The sequence below is a fragment of the Lontra canadensis genome, unplaced genomic scaffold, assembly GCF_010015895.1.
Source record: "Lontra canadensis isolate GAN:19392208 unplaced genomic scaffold, GSC_riverotter_1.0 scaffold32, whole genome shotgun sequence".
NCBI lineage: Eukaryota > Metazoa > Chordata > Mammalia > Carnivora > Mustelidae > Lontra > Lontra canadensis.
Window position 1 is genome coordinate 10,868,402 of NW_022631026.1, and position 14,919 is coordinate 10,883,320.

At 42.7% G+C, this 14,919-nt stretch overlaps 1 protein-coding gene across 1 annotated transcript in view; it reads right to left on the reverse strand.

Annotated features, from left to right (window-relative positions):
* NBAS (NBAS subunit of NRZ tethering complex) overlaps positions 1-14,919 on the reverse strand; it is a 316,364-nt gene that overhangs the window by 29,737 nt on the left and 271,708 nt on the right. Inside the window, exon 48 of the mRNA XM_032866873.1 lies at positions 8,311-8,506. Coding sequence (XP_032722764.1) covers positions 8,311-8,506 — 196 coding nt within the window. The remainder of the gene's footprint in view (positions 1-8,310; positions 8,507-14,919) is intronic.

The following is a 14,919-nucleotide window of genomic DNA, read 5'->3' on the forward strand; positions in this document are numbered from 1 at the left end:
TACCTCCCCAAGGAGACGGTCAAATAATGATAAAGGGCACTCTGATCAAATACGCAGCTTTCAAAACAGTGCTGATAAAGTCAGAGTAACAGGGAAAGACATTATACTATGGAGACATTGCTGGACCTTTCTGAGGCTTAACTGCCTCTTCTGTAAGACGAAGATAACACACATCATGTGATAGTTGTGATTATTAAATAAGAGAATGTGGCTAAGGGAGCTAGTCTAGTGACTGGCAGACGGGAGGACGTAGTAAGTGACAGGGATTCTTTATGTGACAGCTACACATAAAAAAGCAGAGAGCTGGATGTGTGCTGTGAGTTCTAATAAGAATCGGGTCTATAGATTAGACAGGACAGAAAAAGCATACGAAGAAATGTGGCTGTTTTAGGATAATGGGATCATGGGTTAATGTGCATCTCTTGTTAAAATCTCATTTATTTGTACAAGACAGGATTTGGAATGGCTCCACAGTAGCCTGCTAGAGATGAGTGAAAATAATCAGCCATTTCGCACAAGTTCATCTCCAAGTTTTGTGTGATTCTACCCTTTTCTCCTGTGAAAGAGAAAGTAATCTATGCCGCTGTTTCCTTCCCAGTCAGTGCGGGCGGTGGTGGGAGGGGATCGGTTAGTGATGATCCCACACAGACACTTCTAACTAAACATCATAGGATTTTAAAGGGCAAAATTCAAGTGTGACTCAAACATGAAGATATCTCTTTCCCTTTTGTCTCTGGAAGCGATGCTTCTGTCCTCAGGAATTAGGTGACTTCAGCCCTTGCTGTAAGCGCATTTGTCAAGTAGATGCAGCCTCCTTATCAGAGAGTCACTGTCCTTGAGAAAGTAGACGGAGTCACCTATTCTCTGGCAAAAACAGCTTCGCCCTGAAATGTCTCTGTGGCCACTGAACGTGAATGTGGCCTCCTTAAACCGAGGCCTCATCCTGAAATCTGCATCTTCCCAGAGCACGGACACCGTGGCTTGTTTTCCTTCAGATATTTGTGAGTATGAAACAGATATTAATGCACATCAACACACTTATGAATGGAAAATAATTACCACCAGGTAGAGGATCATTCTCGATGTGGTAATATTAATCACCATATTCCTACCTTCACGGGAGTTGATGAGCTGTTACACTGCCTCTATGATTTATGCAATTTTGGGGGTAAACCTGAAATTCTTTCCAAACAAAAAGTCAAAAGTAAAAAACAGAGAAGGCACCCCCAGCTGTGTCATAGCCTCACCACTCTCCAACATCCAAACGCTGAAATGTTTCCTGCCTCTTCTCCTATCGTCCTTCGACTTTTCTCGCTACTCCTTAAAAGGAACGCAGAGACAGCCCTGCTCAGGGAGAGGTTAGCACGACTGGTGTGGCTGCTGAGGTTCTCACACCTCTGGGCGCAAGGCCCTGGATGTGATTCTCCTGCTACAGAGAGCCCAAGTGGGTCCTGAGCTAACCTGATCCTGGGAGGAGAGCCCTGGGATGGAGCAGTCACCCAGTGACACATACTAAACCCAAGTGTGCGTCCCAGGAAGGGGTCACTGTGACCTACGACGTTTATAAGGCTATGAAGAAAGTCTGCCCAGTGAAGGGGATAAGCAGAGCCTCGTATCTCAGCACAAAGACCCCGAGCCCCAGAAGTGTTGTTTAGGTGTAAAATGCAGCCCTGAACTTAGTGTCCTCAAAAGAACGGGTTTGTTCTCTGCTTTTTCCTAGTGCCACTTCATCCTCAGCAACTTAGGCAAACATCAGAGGGACCCCAAATGTGTTTCTTGTCCCCGCCACATCTAAGCAGTCCCCCAGGCCCCTGGCAGTAATCCCTTCAGCTTTCTCTACCCTCCTCTATCTTCATAGCTGGTACCAAGTTCAAGGCCAAATTCAGGCCACTTGACCACTGCCACTGACCAGCACCCCTCCTGCCCTCTGTCCATGCAGAGGTCAGAGAGCTTTTCCTAAAGCATATCTGATCACATTGCTTCTCAGGCATCCCTCTCCTGGGGGTGGCATGGGAGGGCTTAGCACTGTCAAGGTGAAACCCGTGCAGGACACTGGAAGTAGTCTGGCCTGCTTCTTTCCAGTCTCATCTCTTGCCTTCAACTCAAGGCTCACCTCCCGGGAGCAGGCTTTCCTCACTGCCTCCGGACACAGATGGCTGCGTGCCCTCCCTTGAACCCTATGCACTGTGTAGCCATCTCCATAGCATCTGCAGTCTTCAGAGAATTTGCTTCTTTGCTTCTGTATCTATGTGCTCCACTGGATCCGAGTCCCCACACCCGCAGGGCCCATTTACCTGGACTGAAGCTGGAAATTTACATGCACTATCCCATAGTGATGTCTCCAAGGTCAAGGAGCGAGCAAGTGGTAAGTAACAGTGGGATCTGAATGCAGTTCTGTGTGACGAGCCCAAACACTTCACTGTTAATGGCCTGGTCTGTTTGTCTAGCCCCAGAGTACAGCACGGTGACGGTGCACAATCTGTGCTTGGGGACTCCTCCACGAACAGTTCAGCTACAGCTCTTACTAGGTACGCCATTCTTCAGAACGTTCTGGGCAGCAGTGAACACGCACCGTGCTCTATATGGAGACAGTGTAAAAAGCTAAGAGATGAAGCAGTGCTTTCTGTTTTCTGAATCAAACTCCTCATTCCTCATGCCCAGTCATAGTCGATCCAGGCAACGGCACATCAGAGAGAGAAGGTGAGCAGAGCACGCTCTATGTAGTTCAAGGCTACCCAAACGTTAGTGCTGAGTATCTTTCCCTGGCAGGTGGGAAGGACTGCGGTATAGGGCCAAGAACACAGTCTTTGGGATCAGACGGGATTTGAGCTCCAGTTTTATCGCTCCCAAGCTGGGCAACCTCAAGAGGTTATGTGACCTCATCTCAACCAGAGAATGGTAATGACTTAGCAAGGCTGTTCTAAAGATTATATGTGGTAAATGTGCACTTCATACCCAATCCATGGTCCCCTCTTCCCCCCATGATAACTAGGACAAGAGCGAATATCTTTAAAGGGAAAAAAACCTTATTCCTAAAAGAGGGGCCTTCCAAGGTTTCCAAATATTTGCAGAACCCAGTAACACAGATGCTCTCTCAATTTTAATATATTTTAGGAGAAAAGCACATCAAGCTCTATTAGAACATTTCAGACCTCTTGCTTATATCTGGACAAACACGCTTGCTTGTGACTCATGTGCTTCCATGTGAGAAGCAACTGGCTGGTCAGAAATCACTGTCAGCAGAGTACAGCAAATTAGTACAAAACAGCAACAACAACCTAAAAGCACCAGGCCACTCTGCAAGGAAAGCTCTTCATTATTCCAAGCAAATCATTTTTGCTTGCATATAAGGAGGAAACAGCATGGTCTAATCCTTCCCCACCGTGGGAAGAACAGCAAATTGAAACTCAGGGGTCCCTGGCCTTGCCATTGAAAGGTGACCTTAGATAAGTTTTTAAAAAATTTAATATTCATTTATTCAACAACTATATACTGAGAATATCTGTATGCTCCCTGTTCTCATGTTATTTATATTCTAATGGAAGAAGAAAGACATCATATAATGGACAGAAGGACAGGCAGGGAGAATTTAGCAGACAGTGATGGTTATAAGAAAATTAAAGACATTATGATACAGATTGTGACTAAGGACCTACTTTAGGATACAGCCACTTTAGAAATGGTGACATTTAAGCTAAAATCAGAGGAAATAACTTCTTTCTGGACATCGTGTCCTCTTCTAGAAAATGTGACTATAGAACTGTCAGGCTTTTGAAAGCCTCCTCTGGTTCCAGGAATCAGTTTCAACGGTTATTAAAGATATATTATGTGTATGGATAATTTCTACGTGTGGGATATATGTGTGTAGGCATGTATATTTTTAACATCAACTACTACCCTATGCTTGATTAAGCAGATCATTTATAGCAGTGAGTCTTAGCTTTGAAGACATTTAAGGTAACAGTAAATTCTTCGCAAGAAACTAAGTCTAGCTTTGCATATTGAACCTGTCCTACAGTTCATTTTCTGAGCTCTGATAAAGAAGTGTGTATTTTGTTAATGTTTTGGCAAATGAAACCAAACTGGCCTCTAATCAGAAGAGTTAAATATGTCCTTGCATGTTTCAAAGTACGCAAAATGCAGGAATCTGTAATAAGATTAGAAGTTTTCTTAAACTAGGGCACCTGTGGCTCCGTCGGTTACTAGTCGGACTCTTGATCTCAGCTCAGGTCTTGATCTCAGGGCCGTGAGTTCAAGCCCTCCTCGTTGGGCTCCATGCCCAATGCTTATTTCCATGCTTAAAAATAATGACAGTAAGTATTCTTAAACTAATTTTTTCTGGTGATCACTTGTAACTACAAATCTGGACGGATTGAAATTTAAAGGGTGCAACTCTAAGCCACATGTCCTATTTTATACAAAAACAGAAAAAACAGTAAGGTAAAGGGGTATGGAATTTTTTGAGGAAACATCAGTATTTTGGCCCATATTTTTCATGCACCAGTTAACTAGAAAATTACAAAACCTGAAAAACTCAGATCAATGGTACCAAGGGAATGAACGGCACACATTCATCCCTTCCCGACCACACATTCTCCCCCTCCCTTCGCCCCTGCCCTCCACGCCAGGGCACTTTTCCGGAACGGGGAGGAAGGCCTCTCAAGCAGTTGAAAAATGAGGGCCTCTGAATTTTTAATTCTGTTAACTAATCATGAGAAAACTAGAAATTGCTGTCTCTCTGCAAACCAGTGAGGGAGCAGGCTCCACAGACTCGGTGTGGAATTTCGCAGGAGCTGGCTGGTTTCCCAGCAACACATTGATTTGTGGGGCCACAACGTTGGGCACCTTGAGGATAATTAAATATTAAGTCCCTCTTTGATGTATGCAAAGTCTGCCTAAGAGGATTACCAGCCACAGCAAAGGTAGCAGTCCCACATTTTCTGGTAATTGAACATTGCAATGTCATTATCTATTCTTATCTTTGCTCGGTAAGAATCTGCCTCTACCCTGAGTACTACCTTTGAGAATGAAGAAAGGGATAGAGAACAGAGAATATGTGAGCCCATGCAGTCAACATTTCGGGGTCTTCTAGGTGCCTGGGATAGAGAGACGAGGTAGAGTTTAGTGTGTGTGTGGACGCAATGACAGCAAGCAAACCGTGCTCTTCCTCCTCCAGCCCAAGGTTCCACTTTGCACACCAAGTAGACAAGGCTCACAGTTTTGGAATCTTCTCTAAGGCAGTAAGGCAACAGAGGAGGGAGGATGGCCAAGACCTATGCTTACAAAGGATTTGTCCACCAGGCCCTGATCTTTCTACTGCTCTAGTGAAAGGTAAAAACAATAATGGAGATGACCTCCCACGTAAACTCTGGGCACAGTTCTGTAACATTCTAGAAGCTATTTCCACTGTGAAGCCGCAAGTTTTCTGCATTCATTTTCCATGTAGCAAATGGTTATTTACAGCTATAGGCAGAGTTTCCTGACCAAATTCACGTGCCTTCCAAAAAAGATTAAGATCGGCCACGCCAGGCTGACACAGAATACTTCATTTTTACGGGAGGAGGAGGAGACACTCACTGATTTAACGTATTTGGGGAGGAAGACTACAGATGAACGGCATAACTCAGCCACGAGGGTCGTTTCTGAATTCCCTTTACTATGTACCTGAAGAAACTCAGCTCGTTGGCTTCCGAGAACAGAGAAACTGCTCTTCTACAAGGACAAAGGAAAAGAGGGAGAATGTAAGAAGAGTAAGGGGGCATGAGGTGAATTTTACTTGAGTCAGAGATGTTGGGAGAGGTGTTTTCTAAGGGCCCAAAAAAGCAGTAACACGAGGATCTACACACAGAGAAGGAGAGAAGCCAGGCTGTGCTCAAACAGTCTAGTCAGTTTGGAAAAACATACGGAAAAGGAATCCTAACAAAAGCTAAGCTCTCTTAGATCCTGTTTTTGGAAAAAGTGTCTCTATAAAGAAATTGAAATCTCAGAAATACCCAGAAGTCACTGGAATCCTACAAACGTTGAAAATTGTTCTTTGGGTAACTGGAAAGTGAAGGAAAGCTTAAAGAAGAAATAGTGGTTATGCTCATACTATTTCTGAAGCATTTTGCCCCAATTTTAAAGTGTCTGCTCTACTGTTTCAACATGACAGAGAAGATAGATGTTTTCCCCATTCCCTGGCTTCCACATTGTTTCGTAATATTGCAAGAATAGAGACTGGTCATAACATGCAGCAAGGCTCCAACCAGAAAAAATGGCCTCATTGTCCCACACCGGCTCCAGCCTTCAAGGTAGAGGAAACTGAGCATGGTTGAGAACTTGCAAACTGGCGTTTCTGTCAGAAAAGCACCTGAGGGGCCCCTGGGTGGCTCAGTGGGTTAAAGCCTCTGCCTTTGGCTCAGGTCATGATCCCAGGTCCCTGGGATTGAGCCCCGCATCGGCCTCTCTGCTCAGCAGGGAGCCTGCTTCCTCCTTTCTTTGCCTACTTGTGATCTCTGTCAAATAAATAAATAAAATCTTAAAAGAAAAGAAAAGCACCTGAGAGTAGGAGAGTTCATTTGTTTTAGAAGGAGTTATAATCCAAGGTCCCATTGTGGCAAAAATAATATGACCTAATTCTGAGCTTACTTACCTCGGAGATACTACGTGAATCTTCCTGTCGCTAAGACCAGTAACCTCTAACATCGACCACACCAGAGACCTGGACTATATAGTTCATCGTCTACTGCATTTGTGTCCACAGACTGCTCTTTAAGAAGACTGTTAGTGATCTTTTTTTTTTTTTTTAAGATTTTACTTATTTACTTGACAGGCAGAGATCACAAGTAGGTGGAGAGGCAAGCAGAGAGAGAGAGGAGGAAGCAGGCTCCCCGCTGAGCAGAGAGCTCAATGCAGGGCTCCATCCCAGGACCCTGAGATCATGACCTGAGCCAAAAGCAGAGGCTTTAACCTACTGAGCCACCCAGGTGCCCCTGTTAGTGATCTCTTAATGTAATTCAAGGCACAATGTTGAGATTAAATATGCTGGTAAGGTCATGGGGCTTCAGAAAGAGTATTATTCAGAGACCAGTGACTTCTGTAGGTTGCAATCCATTTCAGCAATTTGGCAAGATTACAGAACCTCTGATAAGTCCATCTTTTCCACATATCCAATTCTCTAACTCTAAAGACAGAGAATAGTATTTACCTCTTTCTCTCACATACGGAAATAAGAATATATAAGAATAATAATTAGGAAGATGTTCTGAGATGAGTCTCAAGATATTTTCAATATCTGATTCATTGTTAAAAGAAAAAATTCATTGTTCTTTCAATGCAGTAATGAGGACATAAATATTAATTAAAGAGCAAAGCTTTAAAATTAGAAGGTAAATCGAGTTGCAGTCAGACTTCCAGGAAATTCTCTCACAGAGTAGATTATATGGGAAGATTTATTGTATTGGTATATGGTCTACCCTTCAGGCTAAGGCACTCAACTGAGGTGACTGATTCTTACATCCTATGTCTTTTAGGATGCACCCATTTACAGGTCAAGCAAACATCAATGACCACCCTATTTCTTTGATTTAGGAATCAGCATTCCCATTTCCTCAATCAACAAGTATCTGAGCTCAGAGTATGCGCACAGCATACTTAGGGGAATTCGAAAGACAATAATACAACCTCCAGGGCTTCTGAGTTTCCACAGTAGTGAGGAGACAAGACTTTAAGAGTAATGGTAATGATAGTAACAAGAATAATACACAATACATAATTAAAGCTCAAATGCGTGGAATTCAAAGTTAAGTGTGAAATGGTCAGGGAAGGTTCCAGAGAGAAGATGGACTGAGTGAAGCGTCTTGAAGGAGGGGATGGAGAAACTGAGGCCCTGTGTGTGCTACATTATCGCTCTAGGTGCAGAAGAGAGAGGAGGGCACCTGCCTGCCTGGGCAGAGTATGAGAAAAACGAACGAGGGGAACTGCACACTGCGTTTCCCTTTCCAGCCGCGATTCTCCAGGGACAGGGAGAGCTGCGGTAATGAACCCGTACTGTGAAGAATCCGGACTACGTCCTACGAAGAGAAAAATGATCCACACGCGGGAGGTGAACGAGACACCACCTCTGGTGCGCACGCCTCTTCAAACCGACGGAAAACTCCAAACCAGCTTTGTTGCGCATATTTAACTCCTAAACAGCCGGACTGAGAACACAGGGGACGGGTGGCATCCCGAGCTCATTATTCACTGGTGCATCGTCCAAAGTAATCAAGAAATACCTCCGATGATTTTTAACAGGGAGAACATTTGATAACCAGTCGGATGCTCCCTTACCTGTCTCTGGGGCCAAGCGGCTTTGAGAATGGCTGCCGTTCTAAAGAACACAAGGAGCTTGCCATCCTCCTCCGTCAGGTTAAAGGACTGCCCCAGAATCTGCAGCACCTGAATGCGAGGTCTCACAGGCCGGGCGTCATCAGCACAGAAGGGCCGCAGCCACTCCAGCAGGTCCTCGGAGGAAACCAAGTCTTCTCTGAAGGGCACAAAAAGGGTTAGATAGAAACTCGTTAAGTCTTAAAAAAAAAAAAAAAAATCCAAGTAACCAAATGCAGTGACTGACCCGAAGCCTTGTTTGTTGGGTGACACCGTTTTGTTTTTTTTTTATTATTAAGATAAATTTAGGTTTTATTTTTTATTTTTTTATTTTTTTTTAAGATTTTATTTATTTATTTGACAGACAGAGATCACAAGTAGGCAGAGAGGCAGGCAGAGAGAGAGGGGGAAGCAGGCTCCCCGCTGAGCAGAGAGCCTGATGCGGGGCTCGATCCCAGAACCCTGAGATCATGACCTGAGCCGAAGAAAGAGGCTTCACCCACTGAGCCACCCAGGCACCCTGATAAATTTAGGTTTTAAATGGCACAAGGCAACCATACGAGGTATTTTTAAAACTATGTAAGATGAATGTAATTTTTGAGCAGTATCACACTGAGTTGCATGAAGCAGATGGAAAATAATCAATATATTCTCAGCGACTCTGTGTCTTAGACAAAGTGTAATAAGAAGTATGGTTTATTTCTGTTACTGATACACAGAGAGCCAGGCATCATTCTGAGTTTTATATAAACTATTACTAGCTGACAGTAACTATGCAAAGTAGATATTATAAATTCTATTTTATTTTAAAATTTTTTTCTAGTCGTAGAGATAACTAACACATAACATTGTGTAAGTTTAAGATGCATAGCTTAATGATCCGATATACGTATATGTTGTGGAATGGTTACTAATAAGATTACTTAACACCCATTGCCTGACATCATTACATTTTTTTCCTTGAGATTAGAATTTTTAAGATCTACTCTCTTCGTAACCTTCAAATAGATATTATTATTAATATTGTTAGCCCTTATGCTGTACATGTAAATTTCTTTTTATACATGAGGAAACAGGTTTCAAAGAAGGAATATGGTATGTCCACAGATATCTATAACAGTGCAATACAAGCTCCAAGCCCATGTTCCTTCTACCACTATATTCTGTGATAGAATTTCCATATGGGTTAGAGCATCAGGCTTCATACTACCCTAAGGATAGAATATGAATGCATGGTTATTAAAAGTACTGTGAAGTCTAAAAAGCTGCAGAGAAAGAAATATTTGTGCAACTTTCTATCCAGCTCTAGAATCTCTTCCCTTGTAATCCCAAATGGGCCATCTCAGGAGAGCAACTGGTTTGATGATGATGTCAATGAATTACTACTCATTACTATGAAGAGGTCTCATACAGATACCTCACTTGCACAAGGCCCTGGGGAGCAGCGATAAAGCCCTGAATCACATAGGTTTTGCTGTAACCACATCCTTACGAGGCTTCCGGCAATTAATCACTTGCACCAAGTCCCAAATTCCAGGACCTAACAAGACCACAGGAAATGCTGAAAGATTCGACAATTACCACTGAGTGTTCCTGTCAGTATGCATTCTATAATATACTTGTCAATAGAACTTCATGGAAATTCCAATTAAAAAGATAAGTCATGGGGCGCCTGGGTGGCTCAGTGGGTTAAAGCCTCTGCCTTCGGCTCAGGTCATGATCCCAGGGTCCTGGGATCGAGCCCATCGGGCTCTCTGCTCAGCAGGAGGCCTTCTTCCTCCTCTCTCTCTGCCTGCCTCTCTGCCTACTTGTGATCTCTGTCAAATAAATAAATAAAATCTTTAAAAAAAAAGATAATTTATTATTTGTATTTCAGAATAAAAGAAACAGTTAAACACCATGGCTAACTGGCTCAAGCATTTTCTCAATCTACGACGTCATTTGTTAGCTTTACGTAGTGTCCTTGCTATGGGTCAAAATTGGCAAACCTGGGGTACAAGAAAAAGAGACCGCCACCAGGATTTCCTGGAAATCTATGTGGAAAGTAGGAAGACAGTATCAGGCAGAGGAAAAGCGTTTTGGGGGAATGGGCTGGAACTGTAAACCCTGGCCCCGTATAAAAATCATGGATGTCACCATCCCCATTTTATAGTAAAGTAGACATAGGTCCTGTAAGTGGGTCTCTTGGAGTCTGTGAAACAAAGATGACGTACATGAAGTACTTCACCACAGTACGCAGCGCAGGGGAAGTTCTTAATAAATAGTCACCATCGTCCGCACAGTGATTATTATGGTTATTACTGGTATTACCCAAACACCAGTTTGTGCTTGATACAGGGATGAAAATCACAGCATTCCTGCCTTCGAGGAACTGATAACGGTGCAGAAAGATTTTTAAAGTGACTATTATTCAAATTACTAATTATGTAAATATGAATGATCATTTTGGAGAAGCAGTGAGTAGAAGGAAGGAAGGCTTCACAGAAGCTGTGGCATTTGCACAGGACCATAAGGGACAAAATGACATGGACGTACATGGAAATGTGGGGAAAAACCATCCAGACAAAGAGGAGAGCAAGAAAAGAACCCAACGACTCGAAAGGACAGCGTATGTTCAGGGGGTGCTTAGAGCACAGTCATCCAGGTGGTAAACAAGGGACAGGCTGAGGTAGGTAAGAGAGGTCTCCTCGCGTGGGTGGCCCAGAGCACGCGCCAAAGGCTGCGAAGGCAGCATCACGCTTGGAAAGCTCAGGCTCGGCCGCTGTCAGGCCCAGACTCAGCTCCCAGACTAACCTCTCCCTGACGTCGTGACGCTGACCAAGAAGCCACTTCATGGTTCTGAACCCCAGTCCCTCATTTGTAAATTGGCGACGGATACCACTCCCTTACCCATGAGGCTTAAGTGATCAATTTAAAGCACATAATACATCAAGAGATAACTAAGTGCTTCAATTAGGGGCAACCGTTATCATTGAGGACCTTTAGTCTTAACTTTGTATGGAATGAGAACAATGGGGGATTTCTGAGTACTGACAAGTCATAATCATGTTAAGTGATCAGAGAAGTGTATAGGCTGGGGCAGGCTCAGGCCCTTTTGGTTGAAGCCTGCAAGGGTCCAATTAGGTATATTGAAGAGGAGCTTAAAGCACATTTTTGGCCTGGAGTCCGAAGCAATTTTACATATTATGAAGCTGATTTTTTTGACCCTGCCACCCTCGTGCCTAATGCGGAGCAGGTAGGATGAGCCACAAGAAGAAGCTGGAGTCACGAAGATTGCAGCTGGAAGTATGACAATTACCCAAGACCTGACTATGGTGAACAAGAATGAAAAGTGACTTATAGAGTTACAAGGAGCTATGAATTCTACACTTCATCATTACTCTCTTTCAAGCATTCTGTTATCATCTCCAATCTGCAGATGAGGAAACAACCACAGAGAGGTTTAATGTCCAAGGTCACCAAATAAGGAGTGGAGCCAGTATTTGAACGTGGGCGATCTTAATGCCTCATCAATTATCACGCAGTGCTACCAAACCAAACGGGAGCACGTTCCAGAACACGGTGGCAGAAGATTACAATTATTCATATACTGATGAGATATAGAAAGATTATTATTATTTTTCCAAGTCATTATATTGAGTTAGATTTTATTTACATTAGAATTTATTATGCGGTTGGTAATAATTGACATTTTGGGGAAATCTGCTGTAACTTTGGGTTGATTGTTTTAAACAGATAATAAAATTAGGAAAACTCATTCCTAGAACAGAAGTGTTGTGTTTTGGAAGCACCGTGTTCTAGGCAAGCCTCGCTGATAGCCACGTGAATACTGGTGTTCAGTAAGATGACACAGAAGTGAAAGGCTGGTCTGTGGGAAAAGTCACTCAAGGACATTACCTAGATACCATCTCCTAAAGATTTTGACTGCAAAATGGCTAAAATTTTCATTTCAGTCTGAGTTTTTAAAATCCATAGTCATGGGGCGCCTGGGTGGCTCAGTGGGTTAAAGCCTCTGCTTTTGGCTCAGGTGGTGATCCCAGGGTCCTGGGATCGAGCCCCGCATCGGGCTCTCTGCTCAGTGAGGAGCCTGCTTCCCCCTCTCTCTCTCTGCCTGCCTCTCTGCCTACTTGTGATCTCTGTCAAATAAATAAATAAAATATTTTTTAATAAATAAATAAATAAATAAATAAAATCCATAGTCACTTTCGTGACTCATCAAATATACCTGCACACATATACGGAGACAGAGAAAGAGCAGAAATTTGATAAAATGGCAACAAACTGACAAATCAAGGGGAAGAGTATACAGGTATTCTTTTTCTTATGCTTGCAACTTTCCTGTGGGTTTGAAATTTTTGAAGTAAATAGGTGAGAGATAACCAATTATGACTTTCATAATGTGAAAAAAACAGAACAGGAAGAAGGAAAATTATTCCATTTATATGGTATTTTATGAAGGCAAGGAGAGGAGTTAATGAGCTTAGGAATAAAAAGAGAACATTATTACTTTATTATAAAAGTTATATAAATGTTTTTAAACAGATAAAGTTATAGAACAGATAAAAGAAAAAAATCATTCATAGTTTCACTGCAAATAGCCATTTTCCACCTTTTTCTCTATAATGAGGTTTTTCTGGGGAGGAGGTTATTATACTTCACAGAGTAACTTACTACACTGTTTTTAAAAAATTAACCACTAAAGGAAACACACATTCACACAATCGGTTTTGGCCCAAAAGATAAGGAGTCCTCTGAAATAGCTCTACTAGCAGAGAAGACCAGCGGCAGCAGTAACAAAAAAAAATACGCTCATTGAATGAGAAAAGTGGTGTTCTATAGAACAAGAGGATATTCACAAAAGGAACAGAAGAGAAATGTCAGCCAAACAAAAGCACTTACTGAATCAAAGTAAAAAGACAGATTGTGAGAATATTAATAAGCTAATCCTTGGTAAAAGAATTTTCAGATTCTGTGTGGCATATTCCTACAAAGATAACTCAACCTTGAACTTACATTGTTAAGGTTCACTAAAAAAGATGGTCAATACAAAAGCACTTTATATAATCATGACACACTACACAAATAAAATTATTATTCTTATTTGGGAATGGGGGAAGGAAAAGATTGCATTCCAACAAAAAAACACAGACCACTGTGATTTCATATAAACATAAATGTCATAGAATTTGAATGCCTGAAGGGAACAGAAGGTCACTTAGTCATATCTTCTATATAGAAGTTACAAACTGGCAGCCGAAGTTTTGTGTTGGTTTGTATGGTATATGCCAATGTTTCAAAATTTAAAATTTTTACAGGAAATCAAGATTTTTCCAGCTCCTCTATCTCCTCCCCCAGTTTTACTGAGATGGAACGGACATATGGCACTGTATAAACTGACGGGGTAGAGCATCATGATTTGACTTACATGTACGGTAAAAGGACTCCAGAGTAACTTTAGTTAACATCCATCAGCTCATTTAGATTAAAAAAGAAATGTTTTCCCTTGTGATGAAATCTCTTTGCATCTACTCCCTTAACTACCAGTTCCCCCTGGAAAGCTGGATGAAAAGGACACACTAGCCACTGGTCGCTATTTCCTATAGACAAGGCCCACGTGAGCGCTCATTCCACTCACCCTCCACCCCCTCCTCCTTCTCTGTAAGCCCTACCCACCTCGCTCATTCCCGTCACCTGCCTCTGGCCTCCGCGGGAAATACGTGTGCAAACCCTGATGTGTAAAAGGCTAGGCGAGATGAAGAAGGGAGTGAGGAGGGGAAACAAGTAAACCTAAGTGAGTGAACAGTGAGGGACCCCACTATTCGTGTTCTACGTAGACGCCACAACTCGGGTCACTGATCCACATGCCTCGCACACTTGCCTCACTGCATTCAGAGCTGCGTGGAGGAGACCCTCCCCAGTGTAACAGCTTCTATTATTGGCGCTCGGCCAGAAATGAGACAAAATAAATGAACTCATAACATGCTAATAGCCTTGCCGTAGTGGAAAAAGTGTGACTTCCTACAAAAAATTAACATAATCAAATTCTATCAAAAGAAAAATTCCTATAAAGTAAATAATTTTGATGTACACACAACTCCAAACTCAAGTCTGAACTTTTTGGCAGACACGAATAACCACCCATTCGTGGCTGTTCCCAAATGTATGCTAACCCAGAATCTCTTCCTGAGGTTCGTTTATCAGTAAAAGCCTGGGCACATCTTGCTACAATGAGGCAAAAATGACAGCTATGAAGTCCTCAGTATGGCCTGGGGTGGCCCTGAGAAATACCGCAGGATAATGGACCCGCCAGCCTCACTGGTGACCATGGCTATCAGCAGGGCTCAGGACGACAGCACACAATGCTCGTGCACTGTGGGTACCTAGGCGACAGCTGATGATTTATTTTGCCCCACAGAGCATGAAGACTAAGAAGAAATCAGATTCAATTTGCTTTGGTGGGCTTTCTTTCCTTCTTTTTTTTTTCTTTTATTTTCTGAGCTCTAAAAATACTGTGAAATCCCCAGGTAATACCAAAGAGCTCAATGAAGTCTGAAAGATCTGACGCTGTTCAAT